Source organism: Leptonychotes weddellii, chromosome 8, assembly GCF_054177405.1.
Source record: "Leptonychotes weddellii isolate Sample4059 chromosome 8, ASM5417740v2, whole genome shotgun sequence".
Classification (NCBI taxonomy): domain Eukaryota; kingdom Metazoa; phylum Chordata; class Mammalia; order Carnivora; family Phocidae; genus Leptonychotes; species Leptonychotes weddellii.
Genome location: NC_138376.1, coordinates 122,215,947 through 122,234,396, shown reverse-complemented (window position 1 = coordinate 122,234,396; position 18,450 = coordinate 122,215,947). Strand labels below are relative to the sequence as shown.

Sequence of the window (18,450 nt, the reverse complement as noted above, 5' to 3'; positions counted from 1 at the left end):
CCAGACTCAGCTGCAACATGTATCAGCATTTTGCCAGTCTTGGTTTTTCTATTCTCTTCCATTCTACCTTTTATTTTCTTCTTGCTGATTTTATTGGAAGTCCCAGACATAGTATCATTTCACCTATAAATACCTTTAATAGACAGGGCCACGATTCCGGTGTCATCCCTAACAAAATCAACAGTAGACTGTCGTGAGGTGGTGACCAAATCTCATTTTTCCTCAATGACGCCATCCAGTTGATCCGGCACCACTGACTGGAAAGACTGTCCTATCTCCACTGTTCTTGGCACTATCTTTGCCATGAATCAAGCATCCAACTCTATTCTGTTCCATGGTCTATCCTTATGCCAATACCATGCTTTTAAAATTATTTTAGCTTTGTAATGAGTCTTAATATCCAATAAAGCCCTCCTCCCACGTCATTCTTTTTCAAGAGTACTTTGGCTATTCTTAGTGCTTTGATTTTCCACATGTATAGCATCTCTTCTGCTCGTCAATCCATGAAACAGCATTGGAACACTTAGCCAGGTTTTATTTCTCTCAAACATGTTTCATAGTTTTTTATGTAGAGTTTTTCTGTACATTTTCTTATACTATTCCTAGATATATTTTTATGCTAGTCTGATAGTTTTTTTTAGACTTTCATTTTGTTTTCATTTATTGCTGGTATGTAAATATGTAATGTCTTATATCCAGCTATCGTACTAACCACTTATTTCTAGTAACAGAAAACTTACTATGTCCATCCATCTACACAAGCTACTTCTGGCCACAGAATCCCAGTTTTTAGTGATTATCTAGTTTTACACAGTCATTTAGCAGGTGAGGAAACTGTGACCCAGAGATTCAATGCTGTGGCCAAGATCACAGTAGGAGCTAGAAGCAGAGCCCTGACTCCAAGTTCTTTCTTTTTCCTATTGTATCAAATCCACCCAAACCCCAGTGTCTAGATGTATTAGTATCTTTAATAATAATATTCTGTGTAAGACATAATCTTTAGAAGTGCTTTCTAAATCAAATCTTTGGAAAATCAGGACTTTTGTTAAAGGCAACAAACTTGGGAGGGGATTCCATGTAGTTTACAAAGTAACTCACTCAAAGTACCTAGTTTCACCACTATATGGTTACAGGGCATACTATGGCTGAACATTACATCTCACCAGAGAAATCAGTTTTCCAGGGCACCTTGCAAGGCCAGAGCTACGATCTAGACAAAAAATGCTGAAGCACCTCCCTGTTTCCTAGCTCCTGGCCTGGTTACATGCAACCCACTCAAATGAGCCTGCCAATTCTAGAAATAAGCAGCAACTGAGAATAAGGCCCAAATATTTTATACTACATTAAGTGTATGCCTATGTCTGTAAGCATACACAGAGCCAGATTATTTATACTTATTATAAATGTGTTCACATTAACAAGGGAAAAGTACTACAAAGCAGTTTAGCAAGTAAATCTGTCTGAAAGTTCCAACAAAGTATTTAATACGCTAGTATTTGATTAGACATGAAAATAATCTCATGACTTTTTTTCTAGGATTCTAACTTATTTTGTATCTGCTGTTGGCATCTGAGCTAACTTACGCTTTTATTCTTTGCACTGTTTTCTAAGATATGTAATATTTGTTACAAGAGAAATATGGAGAAACCATCTTTACAGGATAAAAAGATACACTATAGAGTAAAAGCTTACTGAGAGAGAGAGAAAACTATTTCCAAAGCAGACAATAATGAGATGTCAAACAGCCAATGTTTTCTTGATTCTCAACAAAGAACACGTGGCCATTGGCAGAATGACTATCCAGGGGGACAAAGACAGACCAGCATTTACTCTGGACATGCAACTATAGTTCTGGAAAAAATGACTCTGTTTTGAGAAGGATGGTCCACTTCTGAATCTACTTTTCTTTTCATGATGTTACCACACTGCAAGGTCAAAAGAGGATTTTTTTTTTTTTTTAATGTTACGTTAATCACCACCTGGGTGGCTCAGTTATTAAGCATCTGCCTTCGGCTCAGGTCATGGTCCCAGGGTCCTGGGATCGAGCCCCGCATCAGGCTCCCTGCTCAGCGGGAAGCCTGCTTCTCTCTCTCCCACTCCCCCTGCTTGTGTTCCTTCTCTCGCTTTGTCTCTCTCTGCCAAATAAATAAAATCTTTAAAAAAAAAAAAAAAAGGATGTCAAGAAATCATTCACTCTATTTCCTTCACTTCATATGGATAATATCCTGGATCCAGTTTGGGTATTTTTAAAAGCATCTAGGGAAAAAAATTCCTCACACTATCACATCATTCACTTCCTGCCAACTCTGGGCCAGTCCATTCCCAATTTATGGAAAACCATTCTGGCAAGCATTCTTCCACATAGCGTGACTTATTTCCTATGGTGAAGACCTAGGTTTCTGTCCCCTCTTTGTCTTTGGAGGAAATGAGAAATAGCTAACTGACATAATTTTAACTTTCAGACATAAAATTGATGTGAATGTGACAATTCTCAATATGACCTAAGACTACCATAATAACAGGTCCTACCTTTTCATCTCGGAAATTTAGAAATTGCTGGAAAAGCTCACTTTCTGAGATTACTGGGTGACGACACATCCTGGTCATCCATGCCTGGAGCCTCTCCATGCGCATTTTGATAAACTCTTCTTCGAAGCGACCTGCAAGGGGCACAGCAAGAGTGATGCAGACTGCAGTGTAAAGCGAGTTACCGTCACCACAAAGGAAAAGCCGTTTGTATCTACGGGTACTTGGTAGAACATTATTTAGTAAAAGGTAAAGACCATGGTAATTTCTCACTAACCTAAAAACAAGCTGTAAGACAGCAAATGCTCAGAGAGACACAGGAAAGATACAACAGACACTTTAGTTTATAAGAATGAGATTCTGATTTAACAAATTAACAAGCTTTTTAACTGTGACAAGAAAAAGCACAGCCACAAAGTGCGATTTTCTTCAAGGATCCCTAAGTACTCAACAAATTCAAAAGCAAATCTTATCTTGGTATGAAAAACTTTGATAAACTAAGACTATGCCCATTCTGTGGTGACCATATGAAGCCTTATGGGGCAAGAAAGGGGGCAAGAAAATGGAATTTAATAAATAATTCTTAAAAAGGGCATAAAATTTCTATATTTATAAAAATGTGTCCTAATGCAATATAATCTCAGATACACAAACTTAAACTTAGTATTTATGAAAAGTAACTCAGAATGACTGAGCTCTTTATTCCGTTTGGTTTTTTAAATTACTTAAGCCCAAAATAGAAAAAGCCATTTTCCATTAATGCGGTAGTAAAAGCTACCATCTCAGAGCTTATGACCATTCTAAAAGATAGCTTAATGAGTGATATTTCTGTTTTAAGAGCAGAAAATCAGCTTAACAAGCCTGACATACCAGTCATCAAGTGAACACTGGACATTTTTATAAGCCTCCCAAACAAAACCACTATTAGTTAAAAGGCTTCTGGAGATGAAAGTTCCAGCTACAGTCGAGTGAGGCAATCAGCTATTCCCATCCCCCCAAAATAATTATAAAGCTGGACAGAAGCCACCAAAAATAAGTGTTTTGGAAATCAACCAAAGGCAAAGAGCCATCTGAGAAGTGTTTATATTTGCAAAACGGCTGAACTTTATGCAAGAAGCGTGGAAATCTGTAGCATGGAAATGTCTGGCCTGGGGCTGCTCCTGTCTCCCCCACTGCCCCTCGGCCTCCCCACCCTCTCCTCGGTGGACATGGAAGGTCTGCCCATATAGGACAGGCTGTGAAGACCGGCCACTGCAGGTCCCCTAGTGAGGTAAGAGGCTGGCCTGACCTGGAGCAGGGGGACATGCCCCTGCTCGGTGGTGGCGGCAGGGACAATCCAGAGGCTGGGTAACAGGAAGGGCCAACGGCTCCACTAGCCAAGATTGCCTGGTTGGGCCAAGCATATTCCAGGCTGAGGCTGTGTGCAGAAACAGTGGAGTCCAGATGGGATCCAAGCCAGCCACATACCCCTGGCCAACTCTGTGGCTGCACACACTTGTAAAGGAGACACAAAAAGGCTCACAAAAAAGTAAAAGCCAGGACAGCCAACTTGAAAATTATCTGAGCTTTGAATGCAGTCTCCTACCCACACAGACATCCATCAGCAGAGGACAGAAGCCTTAGTGGCTTGAGGCAGGCTTACCACAAATCTACACAGACACAATGGTGAACCCCAAGAAGCCAAACTTAAAAGAAAAAAAAAAACACAAAAATAACTGAACTTCAGGGGAGAGAGATTTCAGAGCCTAAGCAAGTTACTTACCAAACAAATACAGGAGAAACAACAACCTTCAGAGAGGAAAAATTAGAATCGAGAATTGCTAAAATATATTCTTAAACTGTTCAGTTTTCAACAAAAAATTAAGAGAGTGCAAAGATATAACAAGATATGACCCATATCAACAAAAAAGTAGTCAATAGGAACTGTCCCTTAATGTTTCTGGATGCTGAATTTCGCACACAAAGCAGCTTCTAGAAATACATTCAAAGAACTAAAGGAAGTCATGTTTACAAATGTAAAGAGAAATATGACATGGAATCAAAACAAAGATTCTCAAGAAAAAGAACTTATAAAAAATTAAAATGAAAAGTTTGGAGTTGAAAATACAATAACTGAAATTAAAAATTCACTATAGGGGCCAAATGCAGATTCAAGATGGCAGAAGAAAGAATCTGGGAATCTGCAGATTAATAGAAGTTATCTAATCTGAAGCATAGAGAGAAAAAAAAATGGAAGCACAATGAACAGGGCCTCAGAAAACATACAGCACACCAAGATACCGGTAATGGGAATCCCCAAAGGAGAAGAGAGAAGAAGAAAATTTATCTGCAGTAGTAACAGGGGAAAGTTTCCCAAATTTGATGGAAAACTTTAAACAAACCTGGCTAGGATAAATATGAAGATAACCACACCACGATACAGCAGAATCAAACTGCTGAAAGACAGAAACAAAATCTTGGCAGCAGCAAGTGAAAAATGCCTCACGATTTTTGGGTGGGTGGGTGGGTGTGTGGGTGTGTGTGTGTGTGTGTGAATCTGACACAATGGAGATCAGAAGCAATGGAAAGACAAATTCATCATGCTGAAAGGAAAACTGTCAGCCATGAATTCTACAACCAGTACCCCTATCCTTCAGAAATAAAGGCAAAACAAAGACATTCCCAGATAAACAAAGATGAGAGAATTAACCAATAGCAGACCTGTATTAAGGAAATATTAGAGGAAGTCCTTCAGGCTAAAAAAATACTGCCTCCGGCTAAAAGGAAATTACCCAAATTTACAGAGAGAAATGAAAAGCAGCAGAAATACATGGATTAACATAAAAGATGCATTTTTTCCTAATTTCTTCTCTTAATTTCTTTTAAAGACAAGATTGTAGAAAGCAATAATTATCATACTGTATTGTTCAATTTATAACAGATATGGATATAAAATATATGATGACAGGAGCATAAAAAGAGAGAGGGAAACAGAGCTATACTGGAGAAAAGTTTCTATGAATTTTACCATAATTGAGTATTAATATGAAGTGCACTGTAACATTATAGAAAGATGCATATTGTATCCACTGAGGCAAGAAAATAATTTTTAAAATTTAGTGGAAAAATGAGAGGAATTAAAACAGCACATCAGAAAATATTTAACACAAAAGAAAGGCAGTAAAGGAGGAATGGAACAAACAAGACACATAGAAAATATCAAAATGGCAAATGTAAACCTAACTGGGTCAATAATTAGTAAATATGAATGGTCCAAAAACTCTAATCAAAATGTAGAGGTTTCCCGACCTGATAAAAAAGCAAGCTCCAACAATGTTGTCAACAAGAGATACAGATTCAAAGACACTAACAGCCTGAAAGTAAAAGATGGGAAAAGATAAGCCTTGCACACAGTAACCATAAGAGAACTGGAGTGACTATATTAATATCAGACAAAATAGATTTTAACACAGGAAATTTCACTAGAGACAAGAGGACACATTTCATAATTACAAAAGAGTCACTACATCAGGAAGATATAACAATTACAAACTGTATGTATACCAATCAAAGTCCCAGCATGATTATTTATAGATATCCACAAACTAACTCAAATGAATATGGAAAGGCAAATGAAAAACAGTCCAGAACTATTTTGAAAAAGAACCAAGTTGGAGGATTTATACTACCCGATTTAAAGATTTACTAATTAAGACAGTGTGGTATTAGCATAAGGATGGACACATAAATCAACAGAACAGAATACAGTCCAGAAATAAAACCACACAAATATGTTCAATTGATTTTTGACAAAATGCAAAGGAAATTCAACAGAGAAAGAATACTCTTTTCAACAGTGTGAGAACTACTAGATACCCAGATGCGTAACATAAACCTCTGCCTTATCATACCTCACATCTTACACAAACACTAACTCAAAATGCACCTAAAACTACAAAACTTTCTGGAGAAAATATTACCAGGAACTTGGGCTAGGGCAAAGAGGTTTTTGTCGTATCTGAAGCATAATCCATAAAAGAAACAATTGGTACTTTGAACTTCATTAAAATTAAAAGCTTTTGTTATGCAAAGGACACTGTTGAGAGAAAGACAAGCCATGCCTGGGACAAATTATTTGCAAATCACATTATTTGACAGAAGACTTGTTTCCAGAATATAAAGATATCAAAATCCTATAATGAGAAAACAACCTAATGAGAAATGGGCAAAAGATTTAAACAGACACTTCACCAAAGAAAATATATGGAAGGGAAATGAGCACATGAAAAGATGTTCAATACCACTAGTTACAAGTGAAAGGCAAATTAAATCCATGATGAGGTACTACTACATATCTAATAGATTTGTTAGAACAGAGAAAAACTGACAGTATCGAAAAGTGCAAGTAAGGATGTGGAGCCCCCGAAACTCTCATCCACTGCTGGTGGGGATTCCAAGATGGAATAGCCACTCTGGAAAACAGGCAATTTCTTAAACATGACACTTATACTTGCCAAATGACCCTGTCATTCTACCTTTAGGTATTCACCCAAGAGAAATGATAACTTACATTCATACAAAAACTTGTATGTAAATGTTTCTAGCAGCTTTATTTATAAATGCCCCAAACTGGAAACCCAAATGTCTTCCAACGAGTGAACCGATAAACAAACTGATACACACAAGATGCGTGAATCTCAAATGCACAATGCCAAGTGAACAAAGCCACAATCAGAAGACACACTCTGTACGCTTCCATTTTTTTTTCTGCAACCAGCTTCTGGTTTCATCGATCTGTTCTATTGCTTTTTTTAGTTTCTATTTCATTTATTTCTGCTCTGTATTATTTCCTTTTTTCTACTGGTTTTGGGCTTTGTTTGTTCTTCTTTTTCTAGCTCTTTAGGTGTAAGGTTAGGTTGTTTGAGATTTTTCTTGCTTCTTGAGGTAGGTCTATATGCTTCCATTTATAATGATATTCTGGAAAAGGCAAAACTGTAGAGACAAAGAACCCATCAGGGCTGTCATGGGTTAGAACTAGGGGGAGGGGCTGAGTATAAAGGGGCAGCTCAAGGGAATCTGGGGGAGTGATGGTTGAATACAGCGGGGTGGGTGTAAGACTGTAGTGATAGTTGTCAAAACTCTTAAAACTATACACCAAAAGGAGTGCGTTTACTGTATAGAAGTTTACAAATAAATTTTAAAAAATGCAGCCTGGCCTTTCCTTTAGAAATTGTAAGTACAAATAAGCACAAATTTCTTTTAAAAAGAAGAGCACTACAGAGCCACACAGCAAAAACTCATTACCTAAAAGGTGTCACTTGAACAGCATGCTGGGTCTAGACACTTCCTGTATTTCAAAACAATTCAATTTTTGCACTTCCTAGGAGTAGAGATTAAGTGCTACAGAACCTTAAACTACGAAGAAACAAAGTCTCACCCCTTGGAAAGAAGATGACCCACCTCCTGGGCAGAAAAGACCCAGTAAGTCAACATGAACCTGGGTTATACTGAATTCTCCATTAGGAGAAAGTGGAGAGTTTATAACGTACTCATTGACTGAAATTAATTAATTCATTAATGATTCTTATCCCTCCTGAAAAAATTTTTGCTGGTTTATTTCCAAACTCTGACTTCAGATTGTTATTTTGTGCTCGTTAGGATTTTCCTACCAGATTCCAGAGAACTAGAAAGAAGGTCGGGGGAGGGGGATTTCTGATTCCCCATTTTCAACAAACCTTAGGTTTTTACCAAGTATGTGAGTATACCAGTTTGCACCCAGGAATAAAACCAGATTCATTCAATATTATTTCTCAAAAAAACAAAATCTATCAACAAATAAAAAATGTTAGCTGTAAGTTTCTCATGGAATGATTATCAAGTCCACAGAAATATCATGACATCATCTACTTGGCATTCCTTTCTCTTTTCTCCAGGATGTAAGTGAGAGGCGAGTTTATATAATAATGATCTTGTGGGGACCACAGGCAGGAGGCAAACGAGAGAAGGGAGAAATAAAAGTGGCTTCTGTGCTTTTCGGTTTCCTCGGCACATATCCCAGTCAGTGAATCAAAGCTCAACTTTCTTCAGACTGAGCGGCTGTTGCTTTCTTGCTTTTCTATGACACCCCCTTGGCTTCGGGCCTGCACTTTAAAAAAACCAAACCTTCGTATGGGGGGGAGAACTGTGACTCTACGATGCTTTAAAATAGCACTGAGTTATCTTGGTCCAGGATAAACAATGTATTAAAGCCTAAAAGACAGGAGAAATCCCTACAACCCTCAAGTAGCTCATTAGTCTGTTTATTCGGACACCATGAAGCACATAATGTGCTAACCAAGCTGACAGAGGAGAACATAAAACTCAAGAAACAGACTGAAATTTGAAAACGAGGGGAAAGGCAGAACTGAAGTTTTCATGGAAATCAATTTAAATTTATTTGTAAAAGGAAAGCTGTGATGTCAAATAATAAGGAGGGACAGTGAGTATCTGAATGGGGGGCATGGTGACCCCTCGGGGTGGAAGGAAGCCGCAATCAGTCTACACCAACCGGGCCTCCCGGCCGCAGCCTCCACTCAGCCACCCTGGCTCCACGAGGGACGTGCAGGAGCACCCCAGGTGACAGCCAGGCTGTCTCAGCCATTGGGCAATGCAGCCCCACTCTCAGCTACGCACAGTTGGAAATTTTTGAAAAGTTTTCCAGAAAAAAAAAAAAAGTCACAATCAAAACAACTTCTGTAAAAACAAAACTTTCCATCTCAAAAAATTTTACAGAAACCTAAACATACAGCAAAGTAAAGCACAAAGTAAAGTTTTAAGGAGAGTGACTTTCTTATCCTAAAGTAACTTGTTCTAGCTCAGGACTAGCTGAGTTACATCGTGTACATTCACAGAGCAAGCTCTGGAATCAGATTCGAAGCCCTGTTTCAGCAGTGTGGACCAGAGCCTGCCGAACGGCTCTGACTTGAGCATGTGCACGAGCAGCGTGCAGGGGACACCCAGCAGGGAGGGACACCTGTCTCCACGACACTGGAAGTGTGTAGAGCGGCTCCGCCATCTGGCTGCCAGACTCCCCGTCCCTCTCCAACTACCCACCTCAGCTCCTGCTGAATGAGGACTCAGCCCTCTCTGTCTTCCCTGACCCCCAGGAAAGAAGTTTTCCTTCACAGATTCTACGCATCCTCCCACCAGGCTCAGGTCAGCCCTTCGAGGTCGCTCTTCCTTCGAGGCCTCTCCAGTGCTGACCTTTTAGGCCTTACTCTCATCTTTGATCCTCTCCTTTCTATACTTACTAGTTTCATTTAGCTGCAAATTTTCTAGCCACATACTAAACCCTTTCTAATCTTCAGTAAAGCTCAGCTTCTTTACATATTTATTCCAAGACAAACATACTGAGTTCTGAGTACTGATACTCCAGGTTCTATATGAGGCTGGAGATTTAAAAAAAAAAAAAAAAAAATCAGTGACAGTTCTCAAAGCAGAGAGAAACAAATACTCTCTGACTGCATATTTACAAGGGGCTTTGGTAGCACTGTGAATTATCTACCAGAGGATCATTTGAGGCAGGGGGAGCAGGGCAAATAGCACACATTAAATAAATAAGAAACAGGACAGAGTCATTATCAATGATAAACAAAAACATTTAAATATTAATAGTCACCAAAATAACTGAGTGGAAAACTTGACAATTTCTTACGTTAATACCTGGATGCTCTGTGGCTTCTGTATCTGATGCTTCCATACCTCTAATGAAAGCAACACGGCTGGACTGCACGACATCATTTGGATCGTACATTTTTATTTCCATTTCAGGCTATTTAGATCATTTCTATTTTCTCAGGTGTCATTTTTCGTATTTAAAGAATTCACATATTACTTTTACAGGAAATCATGTAGCAAGAAGGACACAATGCCTTCGCTAGAACTTAAGATACGTGTATAAGAACTCTGATAGGAAATTTCATGAAACATTCTCGTTAGGTGTACATATTATATACAGTGTATATACATGTACAGTATTTTCCAAACTCCTACATTTTGTTCTTCCAGAAGATGGAAAATGTCATTACTGATATACATTAGGACAGATGCTCTGCTGTCTCATTACTTGTCATTTGAGTGTCACATGCACTCACCTGTGACTTGCTTATCTGGGAGAGAAGGAATTGGAATGGCTGACCCAAACTTAACCAGGAGACGTTCATATAACCAGTCAAAGTGCTTGTACCTGTGGTTTACAGATCGATTAGTGTTCTAAAATACAAGGGAAAGAGAAGAAAACATTACCAATGCCAACTATGGAAAATGAAGAAAAAAGCAAATTTTAGCTAGGAATGCATGCATGAATCTGTTTTTGATAACGTCGATACTTACAGTAGGTGTTAACTGATATTCAATGTAGCTTTTCAGACCGTACATTTTGGAGCCTTTCCTGGGATCTGCTACCACACAGTCAAACGTAGAGGTAGGATAAACCCACATTGGGCCATAATCTCCGACCTACACAACGTTTCAGGGAGAGTTAATTTTGTAATATGGAAAAATAGTCAATATATTTGATAAATCATCAAATGATTCTTTTTAGGACTACAAGTCCTGTGGAGGGTCATTCTTGCTCTTTGTGAAGTTCTATGAATGCTCTCTGTTCCTGATAAGGTTATATATTTAAAGACACACTTGCTAGGACAAACCCTTCTGCTCTCCATGTGGGCATCTCAGGCCATGGAGAAGAGATGTCTGTCTCCCTCTCCTCTAGGGGAGTGTAGGATGGAACACAATTTCCTCTCTCTAGTCCAGTTGTCTTAGTCATTTGTGACGAAGGGCTGGTTTTAAAAGATTTCCAATCTATCACAGACTGGTAGTTTTGTGAAATATGAAATTACACACCTGGATGTCTTGACAATGTCAAACTGCCCTCAACCTTTCTCAATGCTTACTTTCACTTTCTGTATACTCAGTCCTAATTCTTTTTAAAGGTGGAAGAAAGAAAAAGTAGGGTGGGGTAAGAAAGTTCAGAGGTTATGAGGTCAGGGAGGTGACCAGGGCTCAAACAATCTTACTAATAAGGGACTAAAGAGAAGATCTTGACAATAAGCTACTATGACTCCTCAGGGAGGAGCCCAGATCCAGAAAACCCTGAAAGCTATAGGGCAGGAATCTCTGGAAACCGCCCTCAGTGAGTGGGACCAAAAGAGGCCACTCTGATCAACTAGGGCCCAATATCCAGGGGCTCACATTTTATTAGTGGGCAGGGTTACTGTGCCTTAAGAGCAAAGAACCACGTATCTGCTTTCTCTTGGTTTTCTGAAGACTCGAAGGCATTATCCCTCAGCTTCCCTTTCCATGCCAGGAGCCTGCACAGGTGGCTTGCTTACAGGGTACAGGGGGCCCAGGTCTACGTGACACTTACGGGACAACTCCGACGCTGGGGTACTTTAGCTACAACACTATCATGCTTGTGATAAAGTCCCCTTTGAGGGCTTTTAGTCCTGTGGAGTTTTAAATTTAGTAAAAACAACAATACATGTTCAGTATTTACTAAAAAGTCTGAAGAAAAAATTTAAAAGTTAAAATAATCTTTAATCTAACCACTCAGAAGATAATTACCCCAAATTTGCTTTGAGGGAAAAAGGAGGAAGGGGCTCTTGGCCACAGCCCTTTTTTCTGGAGTTTCTAGGATTTCAAGCTTTTCAAAGATGTAGGAACTAATAATAATAATAATAATAAAAATCCAGTATCATTTTTGTACTTTATCAAGTTTCCCAGGACCTAGAGATTATTAGAATAAGACCAGATGTTTCCTCCTCCTTGTTTGGGCCTATGATAATTACACTCAAGACTCTCCCCCAACCCCGTCCCCAACCTACAGTTACAGGGTTAAGTCAATAGGGTCAAAAGATAGCCAGAGTTCTCTTTTCCAGAATTCATCTGGAAATATAGCACTAGATAATGCTTAGAAAGAAAATCTATCAGCAATCAACATTTGGGTGAAAACAGAGAGCCTATATGTCATGTTAGGTAATAATCAAGTTATTCTGAGGGAGAGATTCTTAATGGTGTCACTAACTCCTAGCTTGTATTTGCTTAGTCCTTACTATGACCTGACAGCTGCTTTATTGGAGGAAAGACTAATTATTACCAGCGCAGTGGAAAGGGCATCTTTTTTTTTTTTTTTAAAGATTTTATTTATTTATTTGACAGAGAGAGAGAGAGCACAAGTAGGCAGAGTGGCAGGGAGAGGGAGAAGCAGGCTCCCCACTGAGCAGGGAGTCGGACGTGGGGCTTGATCCCAGGACCCCAGGATCATGACCTGAGCCGAAGGCAGCCGCTTAACTGACTGAGCCACCCAGGCGCCCCGGAAAGGGCATCTTATTTGGATAATATGCATGCACTTTGCCAGGGCAGAAACCTAAATATTTGAATTGGGCTTATTAGCTAAATATACAGAGTTGGCAGGAAGACAGCATGTCTTCAAGACACTTTAGAGAAGAAAAATTATTAAAAGAATATATACTATAGACGTGGTTGGTTCAATTAGTAATAGTCATAGAGGTAAAAATTAAAAAATACCTAAATATAACAACAGGCATCACTTGATGCCAATTATCTTTACTACTCTTACAATACTAATACATACCGTCAGTTATTTGGAGCATTAAACGTGTTAAAAATACCCTCCAGAAGACTAATAACCCTCTTAGCTTTAAGATATCATAAAAAGAGCTTAATTAGAAACAAAGGAAGCAAACAAAAGTGAACAAACTTACAATGATAGGAATTTTCTCTTTGGGTTTTGCTAGTTGCTTGGCCAACAAATACTGTTCCATTCCAGGTTTTGCAAATCCAGGAAATCTAGTCATGAAGATAAATGCCCGTGTGTGAGTCTTATGTCTTTCCTTATAGAATTCTACAACTCTGGTCCACATTTCCTTAATACAAGAGTTTTAACCTTGTTCTGCCTTTCAGATGTAGCAGGACTAGGAAAACTGGTAAATGAAACCTAATGTAATCAGATTGTTCAATGGCCAATTAGTCATTTAATTAAGCTTTATCTGGTAAGAGAACAGTCTGACTCCAGAAGGTGTGATATTTATGGGTGCTCTACTTGCTTAACTGGATCGGAAACACTCTACCACCCCACAGAGAGTGAAGGGCAGCCTAGAAAACTGTCCCCCGGGGCACGGGAGGAGAAAGTACCGAGCACAGCCCCTGGAGTTGAACACATGGGGCCGTGGCCACACGCCAGCATTTGTATCCAAACTGAAGCTGTCTTTCAACATAGTCCCTGCAGGAGGCCACAATTATCCCAGAGAAACCGTCACTGTTCATAAGCACTTGTTCATAAGCCATCTTCTTTTAGACTCATCTTCAGAACCGGTTTACAAGACACAAAAGAAAACCAGTCTCCTCCTTAGTAGAGACCCCAAACGTTCTAAAATCAGAGAAAAGCTGGAATAAACATACAGCCATCCAAAGCACTACTTCTAAAGAGGACAAAATTAATTTGGGTTTTAGAATTAATTTCTTTTAATAAACAGGAAAAAAAAAAGACCCTCAGAAAGCAAAATACCTACAATAGAAAAAGAAATATTATTCCTACAAAAAACCAGCTACACTACTTCTATTTCATTCATATACCAAATTAAAAGCCAATGTGATGGTCTCAGGGGCCTGTCTTTTCCTTCATCCTCACATGACTTACCTCTTTTCCCTAGGCAGTCTTTATTTATTTTATTTATTTAAAAGATTTTATTTATTTATTTGACAGAGAGAGACGCAGCGAGAGAGGGAACACAAGCAGGGGGAGTGGGAGAGGGAGAAGCAGGCTTCCCGTGGAGCAGGGAGCCTGATGTGGGACTTGATCCCAGGACCCTGGGATCATGACCTGAACCGAAGGCAGACGCTTAACGACTGAGCCACCCAGGTGCCCCCCTAGGCAGTCTTTAAGCACAGCTCATACACGAGAGAACAAAGAGGGGTCTAGGAGCTGAATGGTCTTGGGTTTGAATTCCAACTCCAACAATTAATAGCTATGTGACCTTTAGAGCTCCAGTCTCCTTGTAGGAGGAATGGGACCAATATGACCTGCCTTTTAAGATAAGGGAATTAAATGAATGAGGGTATTAAATGAGAGAGTTATATAAAGAGCCTAGTATATATATTCATAAGTTAAACTTATCTCTAATTATGTCATCATCTCTTTGAAAGTATTCCCTACAGCCTCAGGTACAGCTCTCTCTGGGCTTCTTCAACATTCTGACCATACTTCTGCTGTATAACTTATCATGCTTAATCACCATAATCCATTTACACATTACAGCAGACTAGAAGTACCTTAGAGAAAGTATTTGTATTTCCAAGACCCAGAGGAGTTATAGGAATACACGAAATGCATAATGGACTAATCTGGAACAGTTTTATTAAATAACCTGTACTTTTGCTAGAAAATATTGATGGAAAAAATTGGGGGATTACACAGAGTGACAATTCCCTGACTAGACTGTAAGCCTCTGAGTGCAGAGGTCCCATTTCACATTTCCTTTGGTATTCTTAGGGATCACAGCAAACCTCTAGGGCCGATTCATTTAATACTTATTGAACAGCAGTGCAATTTATTAATTCTTTCAGTATTATCAAGATGGATTCTTATAATGCTTGAGTATACTTCAATTTCTAATCTCTTCTAGTGTAAGGTTTATGCTCCATGACAGGAACACGGCTGTCATATAAAATGGATTAACTGCTGAAAAATGTTAATACTTTAAAAAATTTTAATGACTGTTGTGAGTCATTTATATACTAGTCTAGTTAAATAGTAATAATAAAAAAAGAGCCACAGGATTTTAAACAGCTCTCAGCACCAGAGAGAGAGGGAGAGAGGGATGCCTCAGAGGTTCTGGGTCAATTTAGGATTCCTCTGATTTGGTTTCAGCCTGAACTGAAATTTTCGAGAATTTTAAATTAAAGCCAGCCCCTTCACTTCAGAGATATGGAAACTGAGGCTCAAACGGGTCACCCCACTTCCCAAGATCATACAGCAGAGGAGAGCAGGTGAGCGTGGGGCACAGGAAGGCAGGGAAAGCAGGGTCAGGAGCCTGGGCATGAGGCAGAGCCTCCCTAACCAGTAGCCAGGAACGCTAGGCCACACACATGATGGAGTCTGCGCTTCCTCGTTGTCAAAATGGGGCTGAGAGATACTTTACAGTAATATGGGTTCCAATGCACTTGTAATTTATGCTAATTTACATCACTGCAGACCACACTGAGAACTTCACCTTCCACTCTAAGAAAAGGATAGAGTCAATGTGAATGACTAATTTTATAATGCATGCAACTGAACATGAAAAGACATAATGGAAGAAAGTGGATAGACAAGTAGGAAGAACTTGTAGCTAAAAGCCAGCTCATCTAATCACTTGATGCTATGTAAACATACAGAGCAGAACCAGTAGGACTCAAACTTCCATGTGTGGATCTAGACCCAGACCTTGACATCCAGGTACACAGCAAACATTCTCTTTACAACTGTTTCCAGGCACAGATTAACATTCCTTCCTGCTCTGAATCACGGACTTGGAACACGGAGAAACAGTGGTGGTAGTTTTAGAAAAACTCTATTAAGCACACTGCTGTAAGAAGAGAATTTGAGGATTCCTAGGGAAGTCATAAACTGTGTCTCCTTCGACCTAACTGTGTGAACTACAGACTCATGCAGGTCTGTCCTGCGGGGAATCCCACGGTGCTCTGTCCACACTCACCCCTTCCCACACGCTTCCCTGTCAGGCACTGAGTCTACAAATACTGTTCCAAACTCTTCTCGTTTTACATCTCAGAGAAATCTAAATGAAACAAAGTCTTACAACATACTAGGCATAGTAGTTGAGAGACTGAAGGAATGCCTGGGATCCTGACTTACCAGCTGTGCAAGCCTGGACACTTACTTAACCTCTCTGGGCTTCAGTTCTTCCCATAGTGAAACAGAGTCTATGTACTACAAAGGGATACGAGGGTCACATGACAGCTCATGGAAGCCACTCTGCGCAATGCCTGGCCCACAGTAAGTGATCAACAAATAGGAAAACAGTTAAAGGAGTTATTATTATTAATATTATTATTTTTAGCTTTCTTGTGACATCAATGTGCCATGGAGTTGACAAAGGTAAAAACAGTATTTGGCAGATCATTAAACAGAACAAATATTTCACTTTAAAAAGAAAAAAAAAAATTCTTCCAATAAGCTTCTAAAGCTAAGATCCAAACAGAAATGATCAAATGACACCCCAAACTTCCCAGATCACTGAAAAGAGGAAAGCCTCCTTGGATCTCCCCTCTGTTTCTGCATGGAGTTCACGTTCCCCGATGCCCTTTAAACCTACTTGTTGAGTGGCAGCTTCATGGATGAGGAGCCAGCTCGGCTGTTGCCCCGCTGAGCACCCCCTGCTTCTGTTGACTCTGAATCCTTGAAGTAGGGAGCAGCGGACTTGGGGTCGTCCCAGTCTTCGTCCCACTCATCATCATCACCGGTGGCTAGGGGTGGGCACAGAAGATCACCGGTGAAGAAAAACAAAATAAAAATGGAACAACCTCATTTTCTGATAGTGACTACTGACTGCGTTAGCCAATTAAAAAAAAAAGGGAGAGAAGCTGTAGCACAGGAATGTAAGGCAGATGTGGAGTGAGGGTGCTCTAGTCCGTGCAAGGGCTCCAACCCTGGATTCTGCCTTTTAGTGCAAAAGACAAGTTAGAAATAATGAGGCTGTCAGTGTGAGGAACTTCAGGGAAGTGCAGACTAGAAGCAGCTCCGTGGAGGGTACACAAGCCAAGCCGGCACACAGGTAACTCTCACTTTATACACTTGGAAATAAGCAGATCAAATACCCTTTCAGTCACGAATATTGGGGAGGAAGGATGGAAGGCAGATAATAGATCTTTGAAAAGGAATTCTTTAACACCAAGGATAATAGAGGTGAGGGAAGGACAAGGGGAGGGGAGGAAGGAGGGGAAGAGAAGAAATGAGACAAGGGGGCGTTAACAGCGCCCACAGCCTCCCATTTGAACAGTGGTCTCTGTCAGGTACAAACGCTGCTGCTGGCTTCCCCCCACCCCCACGTCCTCCTCCCGCTGTCTGGGCCTCTGTCTCCCACCCTGATGGCCTCACGTGTCCTTTTACCATTAGACAGAAAAATGCCCTGGGATCTTGGCCCTAGGGTGCCACCAAGAGAAGCTGAGAGACAAAGGCCAAAATGAAAACGAAAAAGAACAGAAGGTACTGGAAGGATGTGGGCCGAGTTGGTACAGAACTGGGGTCAGCTGTGGGGTTGCAGCCCTTCCACTGGCCCGTGACTCCTGCTACGAGCGGGAGCCTGCGCCCTTCATGTCTCCTGCGCACAAGGCCCCGGCCACTAGCACATTCGATTCTCCACGGGATGTGCTCATCCACGGGTCATAAAAAAATGAGGGGCGGATCTCTGTCTTTTTATTTAATCTCAGAACAGACATAAATACCCTTTTTCTTAATTCCTGAATTGTTTCCTGGTCTACAAATTCCTCTTTTGCCTCTGTACTTCCATTAAAACAGGTAGTTAAGGAAGAGGAAAAACCATTAGGTCAGATGTCATAAACCAGCAGGTGATAAATCATACTCGATCTGTATACACACTTTTTGGGCCCAAGGTTTTAAAACAAATGTGTGTCAGCTGCTAAGATTTTAGAGTGGGAAGAGGATATAAAAATGGAGCTGGCCAGTCCCCGGCACCATGGAGGACCAGGACTGTGAGCTGGGTCTCCTGCAATGCTATCAATCCGTTGGCGACAGGAGGACCGCGTCCTCTTCCCAGCCACGGGGCCGCTCTGCTCTCCTGCCTTGTGAGCCTGGCCCCTGCAAGCGACTCCGATATGGATCGCGGAGCTGGGACTAGAGATTATAATTAACGACTACCCACATTTGGG

The 18,450-nt window shown here is 40.3% G+C and overlaps 1 protein-coding gene across 3 annotated transcripts in view; it reads right to left on the bottom strand.

The window, feature by feature from the left end:
• Positions 1-18,450, bottom strand: part of SNX9 (sorting nexin 9) — a 105,828-nt gene that overhangs the window by 19,949 nt on the left and 67,429 nt on the right. For all 3 annotated transcript variants that reach the window (XM_081829232.1, XM_081829233.1, XM_081829234.1), the window contains 5 exons: positions 16,878-17,028; positions 13,269-13,353; positions 10,876-11,001; positions 10,638-10,755; positions 2,530-2,660 (listed from right to left, as the gene is read on the bottom strand). In XM_081829232.1, the coding sequence (XP_081685358.1) occupies positions 2,530-2,660; positions 10,638-10,755; positions 10,876-11,001; positions 13,269-13,353; positions 16,878-17,028 (611 nt within the window). The remainder of the gene's footprint in view (positions 1-2,529; positions 2,661-10,637; positions 10,756-10,875; positions 11,002-13,268; positions 13,354-16,877; positions 17,029-18,450) is intronic.